At 38.7% G+C, this 15,781-nt stretch overlaps 1 protein-coding gene across 1 annotated transcript in view; it reads right to left on the bottom strand.

Annotated features, from left to right (window-relative positions):
• The window catches only part of RORB (RAR related orphan receptor B), a 180,838-nt gene that overhangs the window by 14,405 nt on the left and 150,652 nt on the right, over positions 1 to 15,781 (bottom strand). Inside the window, exons 5-8 of the mRNA XM_004439637.3 lie at positions 7,972 to 8,093; positions 6,623 to 6,755; positions 3,374 to 3,481; positions 1,723 to 1,833 (exon numbers count right to left, since the gene is read on the bottom strand). Coding sequence (XP_004439694.1) covers positions 1,723 to 1,833; positions 3,374 to 3,481; positions 6,623 to 6,755; positions 7,972 to 8,093 — 474 coding nt within the window. The remainder of the gene's footprint in view (positions 1 to 1,722; positions 1,834 to 3,373; positions 3,482 to 6,622; positions 6,756 to 7,971; positions 8,094 to 15,781) is intronic.

Raw genomic sequence — 15,781 nt, forward strand, 5'->3', positions numbered from 1 at the left:
AATCTTCATGAAATTTAAACATAAATAAATAAAGCCTAGGGCCGGCCCTGTGGCTTAGCGGTTAAGTGCGCGCGCTCCGCTGCTGGCGGCCCGCGTTCGGATCCCAGGCGCGCACCGACGCACCGCTTCTCCCGCCATGCTGAGGCCGCGTCCCACATACAGCAACTAGAAGGATGTGCAGCTATGACATACAACTATCTACTGGGGCTTTGGGGGGAAAAATAAATAAAATTATAAAAATAAATAAATAAATGAATAAATAAAGCCTAATTGATAAAAAGTGTAGAGGTTGGTATTATCGGTAGATATAGCTAGAATGACATGTCAACGTGTACTGTCACAGATAACATTAATTTCTTCCATCCTCATTGAAAAATATGTTAGGGTATAAGAAGAGATATAACCTCTAGAGATAAATGGGTTATAGAAGGAATGAGTCTTTCGATCATAAAAATTATTGGGAATGCGTCTTTCTTTCAATAGGGAACTGTCAACGACACTGCTACGTCTTGACCCCAAATCTAACCAGACAGACAGCTGAGTGAGTGACTCTGAATTCACATTCTGGTTGAAGAAGGAGCCATGTATTTATTAGGATTCTATACATTTTTAAGCTTGCATATACTTTTAAAAAGAATTTCAATTGCTACAGTTCTATTTGATTTACAAATATCACATCTTACCTTCTTTGAGCACTTTTTGCTATTTTATTGCATTTTAGAGCTAGATGAGGTCTTTATTATTATGAAGTCTAATGCTCTTACTTTATGGATGAGGAAACTAAGGCTCTGAGGGGTCAAGTGTTAAAGGTCACACAGATAAATGGTGACAGACCCCGTGCTAGAACGTCTACCACTACATCAGAGATCCTTCCCTGTCCACCCTTTAGTAGGAGCCATTTTTCCCTTTGCTGTTCTCACTCCTTTTTGTTTCTGTGAGGCAGATTAGCTCTGAGCTAACACCCGTTGCCAATCCTCCTCTTTTTACTAAGGAAGATTGCCCTGGGCTAACATCTGTGCCCGTCTTCCTCTACTGTATACGTGGGACGCCTCCACAGCATGGCTTGATAGGTGGTGCATAGGTCCGCGCCTGGGATACAAACCTGTGAACCCCAGGCCACTGAAGCAGAGTGTGCGAACCCAACCACTACGCCACCAGGCCGGCCCCCTCATTCCTTTTAAAGCTACCAATATTGCTAAAAACAAGAGGCACCAGAGTTTGCCTAAAGTAAAACACCAACATTAATTTGGGTGGAAAAGCTAATGAAAGAGGTATTTAAAGAGGAGAAAGTGTATGTTTTTCTTATTTCAGTCCCTATGCTAGATCTTTCATTCAGGTATATTTCTACTACTATATTTCTACTACTACTTTACTGGACATTTTTTTTTTCTATGTCCTTTGTTCTTAAAATCAAAATAGAACTTAGTTATAGCTCAGCTCACTATCTGTTTTCATTTATCTGTTAAGGAATAATTTGGCTTATCTGAATCTGATGTGACCCTTACCACATGCTCTACTCTTGATTTGGGGGACAAAATTGGTCATTTTAATTAACCGGAGGCTACTTTCCTTTGAATTGTCCAAAATTGTCAAAAGCATGCAAAAGAAAATACAGTTTTAAAGTTTCTCTTGAGCACGTTGGCTTAGGTAGGTGTAATCCATGTTAAAGATAGCGAAACAGGTTAAAAAAATAAAAAAGGCAAAGACCTCAGGCCTCCCTACCTGGAGAGATCAGCACAGCAGATGAGAACAAAGCAATCTCCTCCTCAGTCAGCTGCAAGGAACACAAATTCTTTGCAAAGTCAAATGCTTCATTCACTAGGTCATCAGAACCTATAAAAGAAGGCAAATTAAATGAAAATACTTGAACAGAATGGGGCAAGAGGAAGAAAGGTCCCATAATCAAGAAGTTATTCAAGGACTTGCATACTAGGCACATAGAAAAAATATTTCCAAGTTCCTATCCATAAAAAGTGATTATAGAACGAGAAAATTGGGCAACATCTTGACTAGGTAATGAAAGATAACATTACCAATGAGGGGCAGATGGAAATGGTGTGTGCCCATTGTAATATCCCGCTGGGAATATATAACTCAAATCTAATCTTATAAGTTTGAAATTAGTTCCAACTAAAAAATTTTAAATAAGTGATTGGGGATCCTGTAGCATAGAGATAGTATTCCTAGAAAACCTAAAACATTATGTATAAGAGGCTGAGGGCTGTCGGTCTTAGGGGCACTTGAACCTGGCAATGTAGGGTGTCTAGGGGCCTCAAACTGAGATGTTAAAAACTTCTTATAGAATGGAGATGAGGAAACTTTCAATATGGTAACTTCTCTGGAAACTGGATCAAGGAGCTAGCATTCATATATTTTTCCCTTCTAGTGAATGACTCGCAGTCAGTTGCTCAGCCATTGTGAATTTTGGCAAAGTAACGTTTCATCCCTATGCTGATACTTGGTAAATGTTTATTTTATGAGGTTGGAAATATACCCACGTTGCTTGCCAAGGCTTTTCCTCCTTTCTTGAAAATCTAGCCTTGGAGATGCCATGGGTGTGTATCAAGTGCAGAGGGGAAACATTGCCAGCCCCATCAGTCTTGCTGTTGGCTTCTGTATCAACTAACGGTACAAGAGGTTAAAGGGCAGTGGCCTCCTTTGATATCCGTGGGCAGGAAATGGAACAAATGGCACTAGCAATCGTTAAAACCTTTCCTGGCATCAGCCCATCTTCGCTAATGTTCTTATCCACACTGTGCACTGATGGCTGGATGTGAATGATACACAGCACTTCCAAACAGAGACCGACAATGTCCGTGCCCTTCCACAAGAACGGTCTGGGGATCATTGGCAGGTCAGCACCCACTCTATCTGTGCTCCCAGAACTTCATGAATTAACAGGGAGAAAGTCACTGCTCTGAGTGAGAAACAAGCAAAGGAGCTCCTCTTTTAATTAGGTGTCTTAACTAATGATTATGAATTTACATAAAAAACTTAAGACGTCACTGCTATGGACAACTAGTGGTCTACATAATATACTGTGCGAAGCAGTAAGCTAGAAGGTAACAGAAAAGCTGGTCCTACAAAGAATGACCTATAACACATCTCAGCTCTTTTAGAATCAATCTCCATTGATTTCCGAATGAGGCATGGTCAGTCTCATGGTTCTCTCCTTCCTTTCATATTTGGATGCAGAATTGTAGGATCCAAAGATTTAGATGAAACATTGGAGGCTCACCTAGTCCAACCCTGATCGAATAATGAGATACTAGTTCACATTAAAGAATCAAGGCATTTCATTTACCAATTTCAATCTGAGTGGAGAAATTGATGGTAGCTAATAAAATTGTGTCATCATCAAAGGTAAACTTACCTAAGGCCTTGAACATCTGTATTCCTCCATATTTTCCTTCAAACAGAACAGTGTTGTTTAATGGGTTGAAGGCACGGCACATTCTCACTAAAACCACTTCCAAGCAACCTACGAGTAAAAAATAAAAAAATATTGAATATAATATATTCAATAATAAAGAGGTTATTACTGCATATAGGCCAAGAGACTTTCAGAAACTTTAAAACACACACACAGACACATATAGACACACACATACAGAAATCCTTCAAGATTCCTTCCCAGGTGAAAAATAACTATTTTAGAAATAAAGCTCTAGTAAAGATAAAATATACTTTAAAGGTGGCTAAAATGGAAGGCAGCAATAACATTTTTTTAAAGCATAAATTCCTTTCTATTTCTGTGGCTAATATTAAAGACAGTTTCAACTCTTGAATTCACAAGTGATGATAAGTGGCCCAGAAAGGAGCTTTGTGGCAGGCAAGTCCAGTCTGGTAACTTCTGTAGAAGTTCTGCTATTGGGAACACTTGATCTCTGCCTCAGTGTTTCACATAGTCCATGTATATTTCAGCATATGATGACTTTAAATAGAGACTCCCTCAGTGTGTTTCTTGGAGGCACCATTTATATCTGATGTTCTTTGAAACGAGGGTTTCTTGGTCAAATGAGTTTTGGCAAAATGCTAAATATTATCTCATTCCAGAGAGTTATAATCAATATTTACAGATCAAAGGCTTGGAGAAGTCCTGATGTGAAGGAGCTTGTTCAGCCTTGATGGACCTAGCATTTCTCTGAGCTCACTGTTAGCCCAATGAGGGCAGGAACCCTGTCTGCAGCCATAGGCAATTGTGGTTATTTTATTCACTCTCACACCTCCAGGACCTAGAAAAGGCCCTGGCACATAGTCGGTGCTTAATAAATATTTATTGAATGAATTAGTTTACTACCTTTGTTTTTCCCTCTAAACACTTATTGACATCCTGAGGAACTATAGCTGCACAGTTTCTCTCTATTTTGGAGAAATAGTGTTTGCCCCATAGAGTTGGAAAGTGACAGCCAAAGCCAGAAGCCACAAATTTGGATGAGGGCATCATTTGGGTGATTTGTCTATACCCAGGGTGCCTTTTTTATGCTGCCACTTTATATTTATGACTGTGTGTTATCTCCGTTGTTCTGCTGATTTCTCTTTGCTTTCCCTCATATGTCACCTTACATAGGGTCTTACACCTAGGAGGTGACTTGCAAATATTAATCGAAGCAGTGCTTTTCTGACAAAAGCAGTAATAGGTACCATTTATTGAGTATCTACAATGTGGAAAGCACTTTCCTTGGCCCCTTATAGTCATTGTTTTATTTGCTTCTTGCAATACCATTTCAGATGAGTTTCATTAGCCCTTTTTTATGGATGAGCCCTTTTTTATGCCTCATACAGGAGGCATGAAGAGGTTAAGTACCCCGCCTTTTATACTAGAGTCAACATTTTCACGGTAGGCAGAGATGTTGAAGATTATATGGTCCAGTGGTTCCTAAACGTCAGTCCATGGAGTGGTTACACCTGAGACTTAGAAATACATGAACTGGGTTCGCCTTTTGGAGATTCTGATTCCACAGGCCTTGGATGACGCCTATGACTCAGAACAGTCAGTAAGCTCCTCCGATACTGCTGACGCAATTCCAAGTTTGGAATTCATTATTTGTAGTCCATCTCTTTATTTTACAAACGAGGACACTGCCGTCTAGAGAGGTTAGCTCAAGGTTACATATCAAGTGTGGCAGATTTTATTTTTCAAAGAGAGTCACAAAAATATCTTCCATACCACAAGCTTTTCTAGAACCTTACCACTCTCCCATCAAGAAGGAGAATCCATGTCTCCTACCCTTGAGCCCACGTGGGCCTTCACTGATGCCTCAACTAGTAGAGTGTGGTGGAAGTAACACTATGTAACTTCTGAAGCTAAGTCAGAAAAATGCTCTGCACTTCCGCTTGTTCTTTTGGAATGCTGGCTTGGAAACCTAGCAACTGTGCGTAGAAAGCCCAAGCAGTCTGTGGAAAGGCTCACATGAATAGGTACTGGGGGCCCCAGCCCACAGCCTTGGCTGTACGTAGGCTGTCGACCAGCATAAATTGCCAGCCATGTGAGCGAGCCAATTTGAAAGCGAATCCTCCTGCTCCTAGTCAAGTTGTCTCTGTGAGCACCACATGAGGCAGAGACAAGCGATCCCTGCTGAGCCCTGTAGCTCACATTGTAGCTTTGGGAGCAAAATGAGTGATTATTGTTGTTTGAACTAAGCTTTGGAGGTGTTTTAACCCAGCAATAGAAAACTGACACATCAAGTTAATGTTTGAATCAAGATTTGCATCAACCTGTATCATTTGGGAAAGAAGCAGCAGTGACTCAGAACAACTAGAATTGCATGTGGCCCAAGTTCAAGTGCCAGCTCTGCCATATACTGGCTTTGTTATATGGAACATAGCCCTTCCCTTCTCTGAATCTTCACCTCTTCTTCTATAAAATGGAAATAATACCATCTCACAAGATTAAATGAGATGTCATAGGTAAACATAAACATATATATGTATGTTATTATAGATATAAAAGTATGTTATTAATATTACTATGGCCCAGAACCATGAGTGTTAACATGAACACCATGGTGGTTCTTATTTTCTATTTTCAAATGGGGCCACGATAGACAAATAATTTTTTCTCTGTTTGGGTAATAGCATCTGCAAAGTCAATCACGTGCAGAGTTTCTTGATCTACTTCCTAAGAGAATGTGTGAGTGTCTGAGAGAATGTGTGAGGGAAGGGGGAGGGAAAGATGAGTGCACAGGAGAGCTTCTCCTGGTATATTCTGGCTGCAGGCTATCCCCAGTAAAATGATTGCAAATGACCACAGAGGCAGAGCTCAGCTAGCCTGGATTTTTTCTCCTCCAACAGAAGGCAAGTAGCACGTTTTAGAGCCAGCTCAGCAATTCAGCCACCGAGACACGCTAATTACTTGGTCTGCTTGTCAAGCTGGGTATCTCAACCTCTGCAATTAATAGCTCCACTTTCAATAAGCAAAATCGTATTTGACTTCAAAGGGGAACTGAATGAGTATCAGGGCATTTTTATTACTGAGAGTTCCTTTGGGACTTGCCTGACAATGTGGGTGGTAAAAGTGAGATACGTATCGGAAGGAGGATTTTCTAGAACCAACGCTGAGCTAACGGTTGACCACGTCCTGGTCTAAAATAGGCCCCCCATGAATCTTCTCCTTGTTTACCTGACTTCAGAAGTAGAATTTGATCATTTTGACAGAGCTCCATGAAGCCCGTTATCCGCTTTGCAAACTCTACGACATATTGGATGGCGTGAGTGATCTGGATGGCACACTGCTGCCATAGTGCTTCCCTGGACTTCAAGAAAGAAAACACAGAATGTACATGGAGCAAAGAACAACTTGGAGGGTCGGTGAAATACTCAGGGTTGCCCTACTGCTGCTTACCTCTCACCTGCGGCCCAAGGTGGGAATTTACCCAATTCTTTTAAAAGAGGCAGACAATATTTTCTAAGATATTGTTTTGACCTTTTGAACCTTGATACACCACAATTATCAAAGTACTAAGGCTCAAATAATGGAAACACGACGATAGTATGTAAAGATAGTTATTTATAGTTTCTTTACTCTTTTTCCTCCTTTTTCCAGAACTTACAGAGATTGTTTTTTGGTATAAAAAGAATTTCAAGGGAAAAAGTATCAAATCAAATCACTCTCTTAAGTAGTATAGAATCCCAGAAATGGATTTTGACCCTTGGGTTATTTTCTTTGGAATGGGAAACATAAATCCAAGTGTGTTAATTCTGGTTTTTGTTGACCATAACAACACCTATGCTTTTGTCTCCTTATTTGTATAAAAGTGGTAATATTTAATTGCTCCAGTGGCGAAATCAGTGTATCGTAATCATATATTTAGATACAGACACATTTATATATTTTATCAAAATTCCATTTACTGGTAGATCTTGTAACTGAAGATCTCAATCTCAACGTAAAATAATGTGAATACAGAACAACAACAACAAATTCTTTCTCTCAAAAACTTCTCTAATGGACACAATAATCAAAATAATAATAATAACAATAATTATACGGGATGAGTTGTCCTTTTTCCTTTTGGTCCTTGTTTTAACATGTAGGGCAAGGAAAAATATTCGGTTTTATTGCATGTCTTTGCAGTGTAAGTTTGCGACTATTATTACTGCTGTGATTTCTCAATTGCTTCTGCTCCTTGCCTGGCCCCAAAAAGCCACCATGAGATGTCTTAAATCATCTGATGTAGGCACAGTCACTCTGGTCACTCAAATAGGGCAGTGATTTTCAATTGGAGGTGTTTTGTCTCCCAGGGAACATCTGGCAATATCTGGAGACACTTTGATTGTCATAACTATGTGTGAGGGGAGTGCTACTGGCATCTGGTGGGTGGAGACCAGGGATGCTGCTAAACACCCTACAATGCACAGGACAGTCCCTACAGCAAAGAACTGTCTAGCCCAAAATGTCAATAGTGCTAAGGTTGAGAAAGCCAGAAACAGAGAAATCACAAAAAACTTTCCTGCAGTTTCCCAGAGTACCTTGCTTTGATACGCTTTAATTTCCTCATAGGTATGGGTCTGCCATGCCAGCTGGTGTAGCTCCTCCATGGTGTACTGACATGTCTCCAAATGGGATTTAATGATGTTCTGTGCAATTCGATCTATGAGAAAGAATATCAAGTCAAGAGTTTATGAATAAAATCCCACTCTGCTCAAAGAAACTTTTTTTAATGTGTTTACTATAGCAATGCCTTTTGGAGATACTTCAATTCTATAAGAGTGTCTTTAAAGCTTCTATCTATTTAAAAATATCCAGCGGCCAGCCCGGTGGCGCAGGCAGTTAAGTGTGTGCGCTCCTCTGTGGTGGCCCGGGGTTCGCCGGTTCGGATCCCGGGCGTGCACCAAAGCACCACTTGTCAAGCCATGCTGTGGTGGCATCCCATATAAAGTGGAGGAAGATGGGCATGGATGTTAGCCCAGGGCCAGTCTTCCTCAGCAAAAAGAGGAGGATTGGCAGATGTTAGCTCAGGGCCGATCTTCCTCACAAAAAAAAAAATATCCAGACAAACTCTTTATTGCCTTTTTTCAATTTTCAGTCTTTCAATCAAAATTTACTGCCTTTTGGGACCGCCCTGGTGGCGTAGTGGTTAAGTTCGTGTGCTCCACTTCGGTGGTCTGGGGTTCGCAGGTTTGGATCCCAGGCGTGGACCCAGGCACTGCTTATCAAGCCATGCTGTGGCAGGTGTCCTACATATAAAGTAGAGGAAAATGGGCACAGATGTTAGCTTAGGGCTAATCTTCCTCACCAAAAAAAAAAAAAAATTTACTTGCTTTTCCTTCTCTTTTTGGTCACAAACCTGGGATCTTACAAGTTGTAAAGTGTTGAAATAATTATTTACTTTAAAAATAAATATAAATTACCATATTTCTTGCTTTTTGGCCTAAAAGTCCACTAACAGTCTTGATATTTACTCCAAATACTTTAAAATATTTTGAAAATCACTAGACCCCCATTGTTTATCTCAGAAAGGGAGAATTTAAATACAAATACATTTGCTTATATTTAAGAAAAAGGATGATTAAACAATAATCTAAAATGATAGTTATCTATAGAGGAAAGAGGATAGAGTGAAGAGACGAGGATAGAAGCTAGACTTCTATGATGATATTGTTTTTATAGATTTGACTTTGGGACCATGAAGATATCTTACATAATAAATAATGGGAGAGGGAGTATAGATGAAATAATATTGACTCATGAGGAAATAATTATTGAAATTTGGTCATGGGGCCCATTATATTCTCCTTCTAATTTTTTATATGATGAAATTTTTCTTTAAAAAAGAGAAAATGATTATATTCATAAATAAATAGTCACAAACACAATCAGTCTTTTGGGGCCATTTTTATCCCAAATGAGTTGCATTTGGTATTGTATCTTAAACACTGATCATTTTGGGTTTGGAGGTGTGAAAGTTGAGCAATAGAACCAGACATAAGAGCTCTCCTTAAAAATCTGCTCTGAGTCCCCTGAAGTTGGATAGAGCTGGTAGGAGGTCCCCTACACAATCTCATCTGCTATTTGAACACATGAAGACGGTGACATCTTGGGAAACCAAAGCACACAGGAATTCTGTTTGTGGAGTGTGAGTAGAATGAAGATGACCAAAGTTTTTGCCTGATAACTGTTCTTGGCTCTTACAGAAATGGAATTTTTCTTGTGTTTCAAGTTGTGCCATTTCAAATACAATTTCTGTTCTTTCTAAATAGCCATATTTCGCTTCTCTAGGATAAAGCAGTACTCAGGGAACTTCTTTTTCCCTTGCTAAGCTTCTGGTGTATATGGCATGAAATAAATTGAGTTTTAGTGATGTAGAGAATAAAAAAATGTAAGCTTAAGCTTCTAATAAACTTTCCAAATAAAAAATCTCATATAGCCCATTTCCTGGCACATTGTAAACACTGAGTAAATAGTAGCCACAACTATCATTATTATGACACTCTGTATAGTTTCTTGTCAGGGAAGCAATGTGATGACTCCAATGGAGACAAAACAGAGATATTTAATTTTGGAATTAGTGCTACTGCAGAAAGATATTTCAATATCTACTAGAGTTTTTCAATCAGAACCATAAGGTGATAGATGTAGAAGATGCTACAAGGTGCTAACTTATGATTATAGTTACGCTGTACTGGATTCAGCATTGAGCATTTCTAGACTTCCATTGCTTATCATATTATAAAATCCTTTCTTTAAAAAAACCCTATACTCAAAATGTTACTGAATATCTTCCTATGTTATAAAAAAGGGGAGGAATTACTCTATACAATGTATTAAAATAGATTGGCATGTCATGGTTCATCATTTTTCAATTTCACTTGGGCAGTCTAATTACTTAGAATCTAAAAAAAACATGTCTATTCCTCAGTAGGTACATAATGAAAACATAAGATTTTTATAAGCTCTATAGTTTTCAAGCCTTTATCTTGGTGTAGTTTGTTTTCATCTTCAAAGATATGCTGATTTGTCAGTAATTTACAGGCTCCAGGGTTTATGAGCAAAACCATAATTGCCGCTCAAAATTGCATTATGAAAAACTCTTTTTATCTATTCCTTTATGACATCTCCTGGGAACAGTTGGGCAAGGTTTAAGAATTCTCTGGCTTTCTGCCACAAAAGCTTAGGGTTCTATTGGGTATGAGGGGGAGTGGGCATAATAAACACGTGGGCAGGTTAAGCAAAATTGGAAGTTAAGTCCACATGCGTGCTTTAGGACTCAGCTCAGATATCCACTCCTGGCAAAGACTCCTCTGCTTCTCTCCGTCCTCAGGTAGAAGGGCCGGCTGCCATTACACTTTGATTCTACCTACAACTGAGCCATTATTCCAGTCAAACTCACATTGTGGTTATTTGTGTGGATCTGTCTGTTCCATACCCTTCAAGACTGTGAACTCTTCAAGAACTGGACTGCAGAGCCCAGCATAGTGCCTTCATATATTCATTCAACAAAAATTTTTTAGAAGCTATTATATACCAGGTTAAGGTACAGATGAAAAAAGATACTTTCTTTTTTTAAAACATCTTACAATAATATCATATCATACCATGATGTAATAAGTTCCCTGAGTTATTGTGGGAGCCCAAAGAAGAAAGTGTGTAACTCACTCTGGGAGAGGCAGAAAAATAACCATAGAGAAGATGACTGTCGACCTGGGTCTGAGCAGGAGTTTGTCACATGGAGAAAAGAAAGATGGACCTGATAGAGGGAATATTACAAAGGCACAGATAGAAAACGAGCTATGAGCTAGATAATTTCTGACGTTATATTTTACATCTTTACAATTCTTACCTTTTATAATCAAAATCCCTTTTTCTGAGGAAAAAAGTGAGGTTCAGAAAAAGTAAGTGACTGTAGACTCGCTTTTTACAGAGCTAGCAAATGGTGTTTTCAAATCGAGTCTGTCTTTTCTGGCAAGAAGTCTGTAGTGTTTGCAACATAGAGTGCATGGAAGAGATGGGGAGATATGAGACTAGGGATGGAAATTGTGACTAGAGACAACACAGCTGAGCAAGCCAGGCTAAGGAATATGGATTTTATCCTGTAGGCGACCGGGAGCTAGTGGAAGCCGTGATGCAGGAGAGTGACACGGTCAGTGTTTTGTTTTAGAAAGGTGATCCTGCCCATGGCAAAAAATATGACATGGCATTAAAGAGTACGTGAGATTCATCAGTTGTGAAAATTGTTGTGAAAATTCAGACAAGATACGAGGAGGGTCTGGACTCGGTGAGAATGACAGAGATGGAGTGGAGGGCTAGATTTAAGACAATTCTAAAGGAGAATGCACAGGACGAGCAGTTGTGTGTGTGTGTGCGTGTGTGCGTGTGTGCGCACACATGTGAGAGAGACAGAGAGACAGAGAGAGAGAATACTATATATAGTAGGTGCTCAACCAACGTTGAATTAGTAAAGATAATGAAAATGTCCATCCATCGATCGATCCATCCATCTATCCTTCCATTTTCTGCTTTATTTCACAAAGGATTTTAGAAAGCTTAGATTGACCCTTTGTTTGATAATCTTAAAGCCTAAACATTCACAATGGCTTTGAAGTCAAACATTAAACATGCACAATTATTTTCCATACACTTGTGGTGAGAAAGAAAAGGCAAATCTCTTTTTGACCTAAGACTTCTCAATATCAACGAAGGCTAAGACACAGTAGCAGCAGTTGCCGAAGCAGTCTCTTCTGCTTCCTTCCACGGGTCTGCAGTGCTAAGGTGAGCCACGTGTAAAACCCCACTTGACCTTCTCAAGGCTCAGGTCGATAACCACGCGGTAAAGCTAGACTTGGTCCCATGGGAGCAAGGCCCAAGGGTTCATTCTGTCAATTAGAAAGATGCATGAACATCAGAGGAGATGGTTTGCTTGGACTGAGAGTCTCCAGTCGTGAAAAGGGGAGAAGGATTTAAAAAGAAAGGACAAAGGAGAGATAACGAATACAGCATACAAAGTTCCTGCTGGGAGCCAAAGGAACTTTCAAGAGTCCTTGCCTGGAAAAATAGAACAGGTAACAGTAAACGCAGGCCTCTCCAGGGACCAACCACATGAGAAAGTCCAGACAAAGAGACTGAGGTAAAAGAGCAGAGGATATGGAATCTTTCTGGGCAATCACACACCCTTCATCCGTTTCCCTGACTTAGGTTGCAGCGGCTTCTTGGAGCCCAGTTTTTGTCGGATTCTTTAACTAACTTGGGCTGCAGATGGCACATGCTGAAGCAGTCAGCAAGCTCTGTGCTGGGTTAATGAGTCCAATAGGCATATGGCCCAGATGACTGACTCATGGGAGATGGTAGCACCTTCAGAGGTGATGTTCATGGACTCTACACTCTGCTCTTCCTGACGCCAGATGAGGCTGGGATTTCTTAAGTGGACATGAAAATGCACCTTCATATTCTCATGGTTATAAGTTCAGTCACACAGACGTTTGTCCAATTCACTAAGTACGTGGGCTGCTGTGATAGCTAATAAAATGATGTCAAGGAACGAGAAAAACAATTTTATATGCTCAGTCCAGTCATTGCTTTTCCATCATGATGAGGTAAAATGTAAACATTGATGCCGACAAGGGAAAATGGGTTGTGTAATTATGGCTTAATATTAAGTTCATGATCCTAATATTCTATTTGTTAATTTCATGAACAATAGCTTGCTTGCTCTCACTTGACTGATTAACGGGAAATTCTACTACCATGATATCTATCATTTATATCTCTCTTTTTCTCTCCTTTCTATTTTCTCATATGTACCTATATATAAAACTTTTTTTCATAAAATTTCTGTTTTGTTTTTAGACTTTGACCCTGATACTTTTCTTGAAGGAGGGCTTATCGGAACCCAAGACTTATAACCAATTAATAGAATATGTAACTTCGTGTATTATGTAACTTTCTTTATGAGATAGAAATGACAATGTGTGATTCAAATGAAAGAATAATCCCAGAAATCTTTAAAATAATTGATATACGGATATGTTTATGGCATAGAGTGTGGTGATGGTTTCATGAGTGTATACTTATCTCCAAACTCATTAAGTGGTATATATTAATTATATATAGCTTTTTGTATCAATAAAGAGGTTTAAGTAATAATTGATATAGGCAAATATACTTTATCATTTTTGATAAAAAATATAAAAAATTATTGTTAAATTGTCACACTTCCCTAGAATCCTGAGAAGTAAGCTTAAATCCACTTACAACGTGGGAAATAAGAAGAGAGAAATTAAATTTTTGAAGGGAAAACTGGGATAAAATTGATGGTAATTCTCAATAGTGTATGCAAAAATTATAGAACCCTGGGGCTGGAACTAACCTCCTCCCTCCATTTCCAAATGGACTGTATCTAAATAATCCTAGAAGTTAGTTGGGTTACTTGTCTTTCTCTGAGACTGTAAAGAACTTCCACATCTCCTCCCCCATCCTAATCAATCTTCATTGTGATCTGTTGAATAAGTCAAAGAAGTAGGGAGTCTCTCCTTAAGGCATTTATAGATGATTGAGATGTATATGATATGGTTCCCACAAGTAAATGGAGTTTTAAAGGTCAATCATACCAGACAATGTAAAAAGAATATTTTAAAGTAATGTTTAAAGAAGTATATGAAAAGTAACTTTTCTTGCATATTGATCCACTCAGTAAAGCAAAGTTTAACAAGTCATCCAAATTACTTAATTCTATGTGGAAAAAAGGCTACATCTGCTTATTTCAGTGAGAAATAAGTAAACTGACAAGCAAGGTGACAACTTCTTGTTTATAACTGTAATGTTATAAAATGAGGACCAGCTTGCAGCTACTAAAATAACAAGTGACCTTCTGCAGCTCTGATTTCAACCACTCAGCGGGTTTTTTCCACCAAAGGGGCTTATTTTAGCTTTGACTAGACATTTCAGCAAATGGCGCTCTCCAAAGGCTACAGTGTCTCAGACACGGATTGCAGGGGTGGTTTCATTAGAATCCCACATCCTGGGAGCGAGGAAAGTTGAGAATATCTTTAAACACTGCTGCTTTCAGTGTTATTACCAAAAGCACCCGTGGCCCAACTGTACCAAGGTGTGAGAAAGCAGAGACTCAAAGCTATATATAGCACGAGAGGGGGGTGCATCCGAACTTCCCTCGTCCTCTTCCCCCTCCTTTGTTTTCTCGTGAGAAAAGATGGTTTCTTCTTGACGGACTATACCCCTATTCATTTTACTCCACAAGGAATTTTTTCAAACTGGGAAGTATTATTCCTAAAATACTACATTTCAGCCTCAATCAAAATGATTAATGAATTTTTAATTTATTGCTTGCCTTAAGGATCTAGAGAACCGCTCAACTCTCTGTTTAGTCTATACGACTAGTGTGAAAGTGGAATTCTTAGGGGATTCACTTTGAATTAATGCCGGGATATCCCTACGGACTTGCTCAAGGCAAGTTTTAAGTGCCTGAATTAGGCTCTCAAAATATCAAGATTCCTCAGAATCCATGTGCTGAGGCAGTAACTATAATATATTAGAACAACTGGTTGAAAGGTGAAACATTTAACCAAGTGTGCATTTTGTCTTTTTGACAATAGACCACTAGTTTTATAAGTTTTCTGTCATTAAATAGAACAAATCTACCGGTTAGGGTATAATGTCAGAGAGGACGATGTCAATTTCAAGATCTTTTCTGATTTTTCTAATCTGTATTTAGAGATCATTATTTTTTAGCATAAATAGAATTATGCTATCAGCATAAAACATCAATAACATTTAAGCTTAAAACAGCCATCTATTAGTGTTCCATAGTCTCACTAAGAAAGTAGCATTTAAGTTCCTCAAATTCTTTTCAGAAGGAGTTGGGGGCATAAATAACCTATAACTCAGTTTCACAGTCCAATCACTCATTACTCTCTTACCAACGAATTAGGATAGATTCTGCTCTCCTTTTCATACAAATTCTATTGCCAATTATTATATCAGAGAATGGCATAACTGACTTTTACCACATGTAGACCTGAACCAAAATGTTAAGAGTTTTTAAAAAAAATAGATTAACAAAATATGATTATGTTATTAACTATAAAAAATGATAAAAACGTAAAACACTATTCAATGAAATATTAACATTGAGAAAAACAATGAAAAAAATCAGATTAATACAAGTAGTAATAATATCTGGGCAAAGACTGAATGAACAGATTAATAAAATGGTTAATGTTTTCTCAAATTTCAAGGAGCTCAGGTAAGAGCATTTTGATGGAAGATAAGAAAGCAGCAAGAAAAGCAGAAGGAAAAATGGAAAGAATCTATATAGCGTTTGTGTTT

This window comes from Ceratotherium simum, chromosome 20 (genome assembly GCF_057802395.1).
Source record: "Ceratotherium simum simum isolate JZ-2026a chromosome 20, ASM5780239v1, whole genome shotgun sequence".
In the NCBI taxonomy this organism is placed as follows: Eukaryota; Metazoa; Chordata; class Mammalia; order Perissodactyla; family Rhinocerotidae; genus Ceratotherium; species Ceratotherium simum.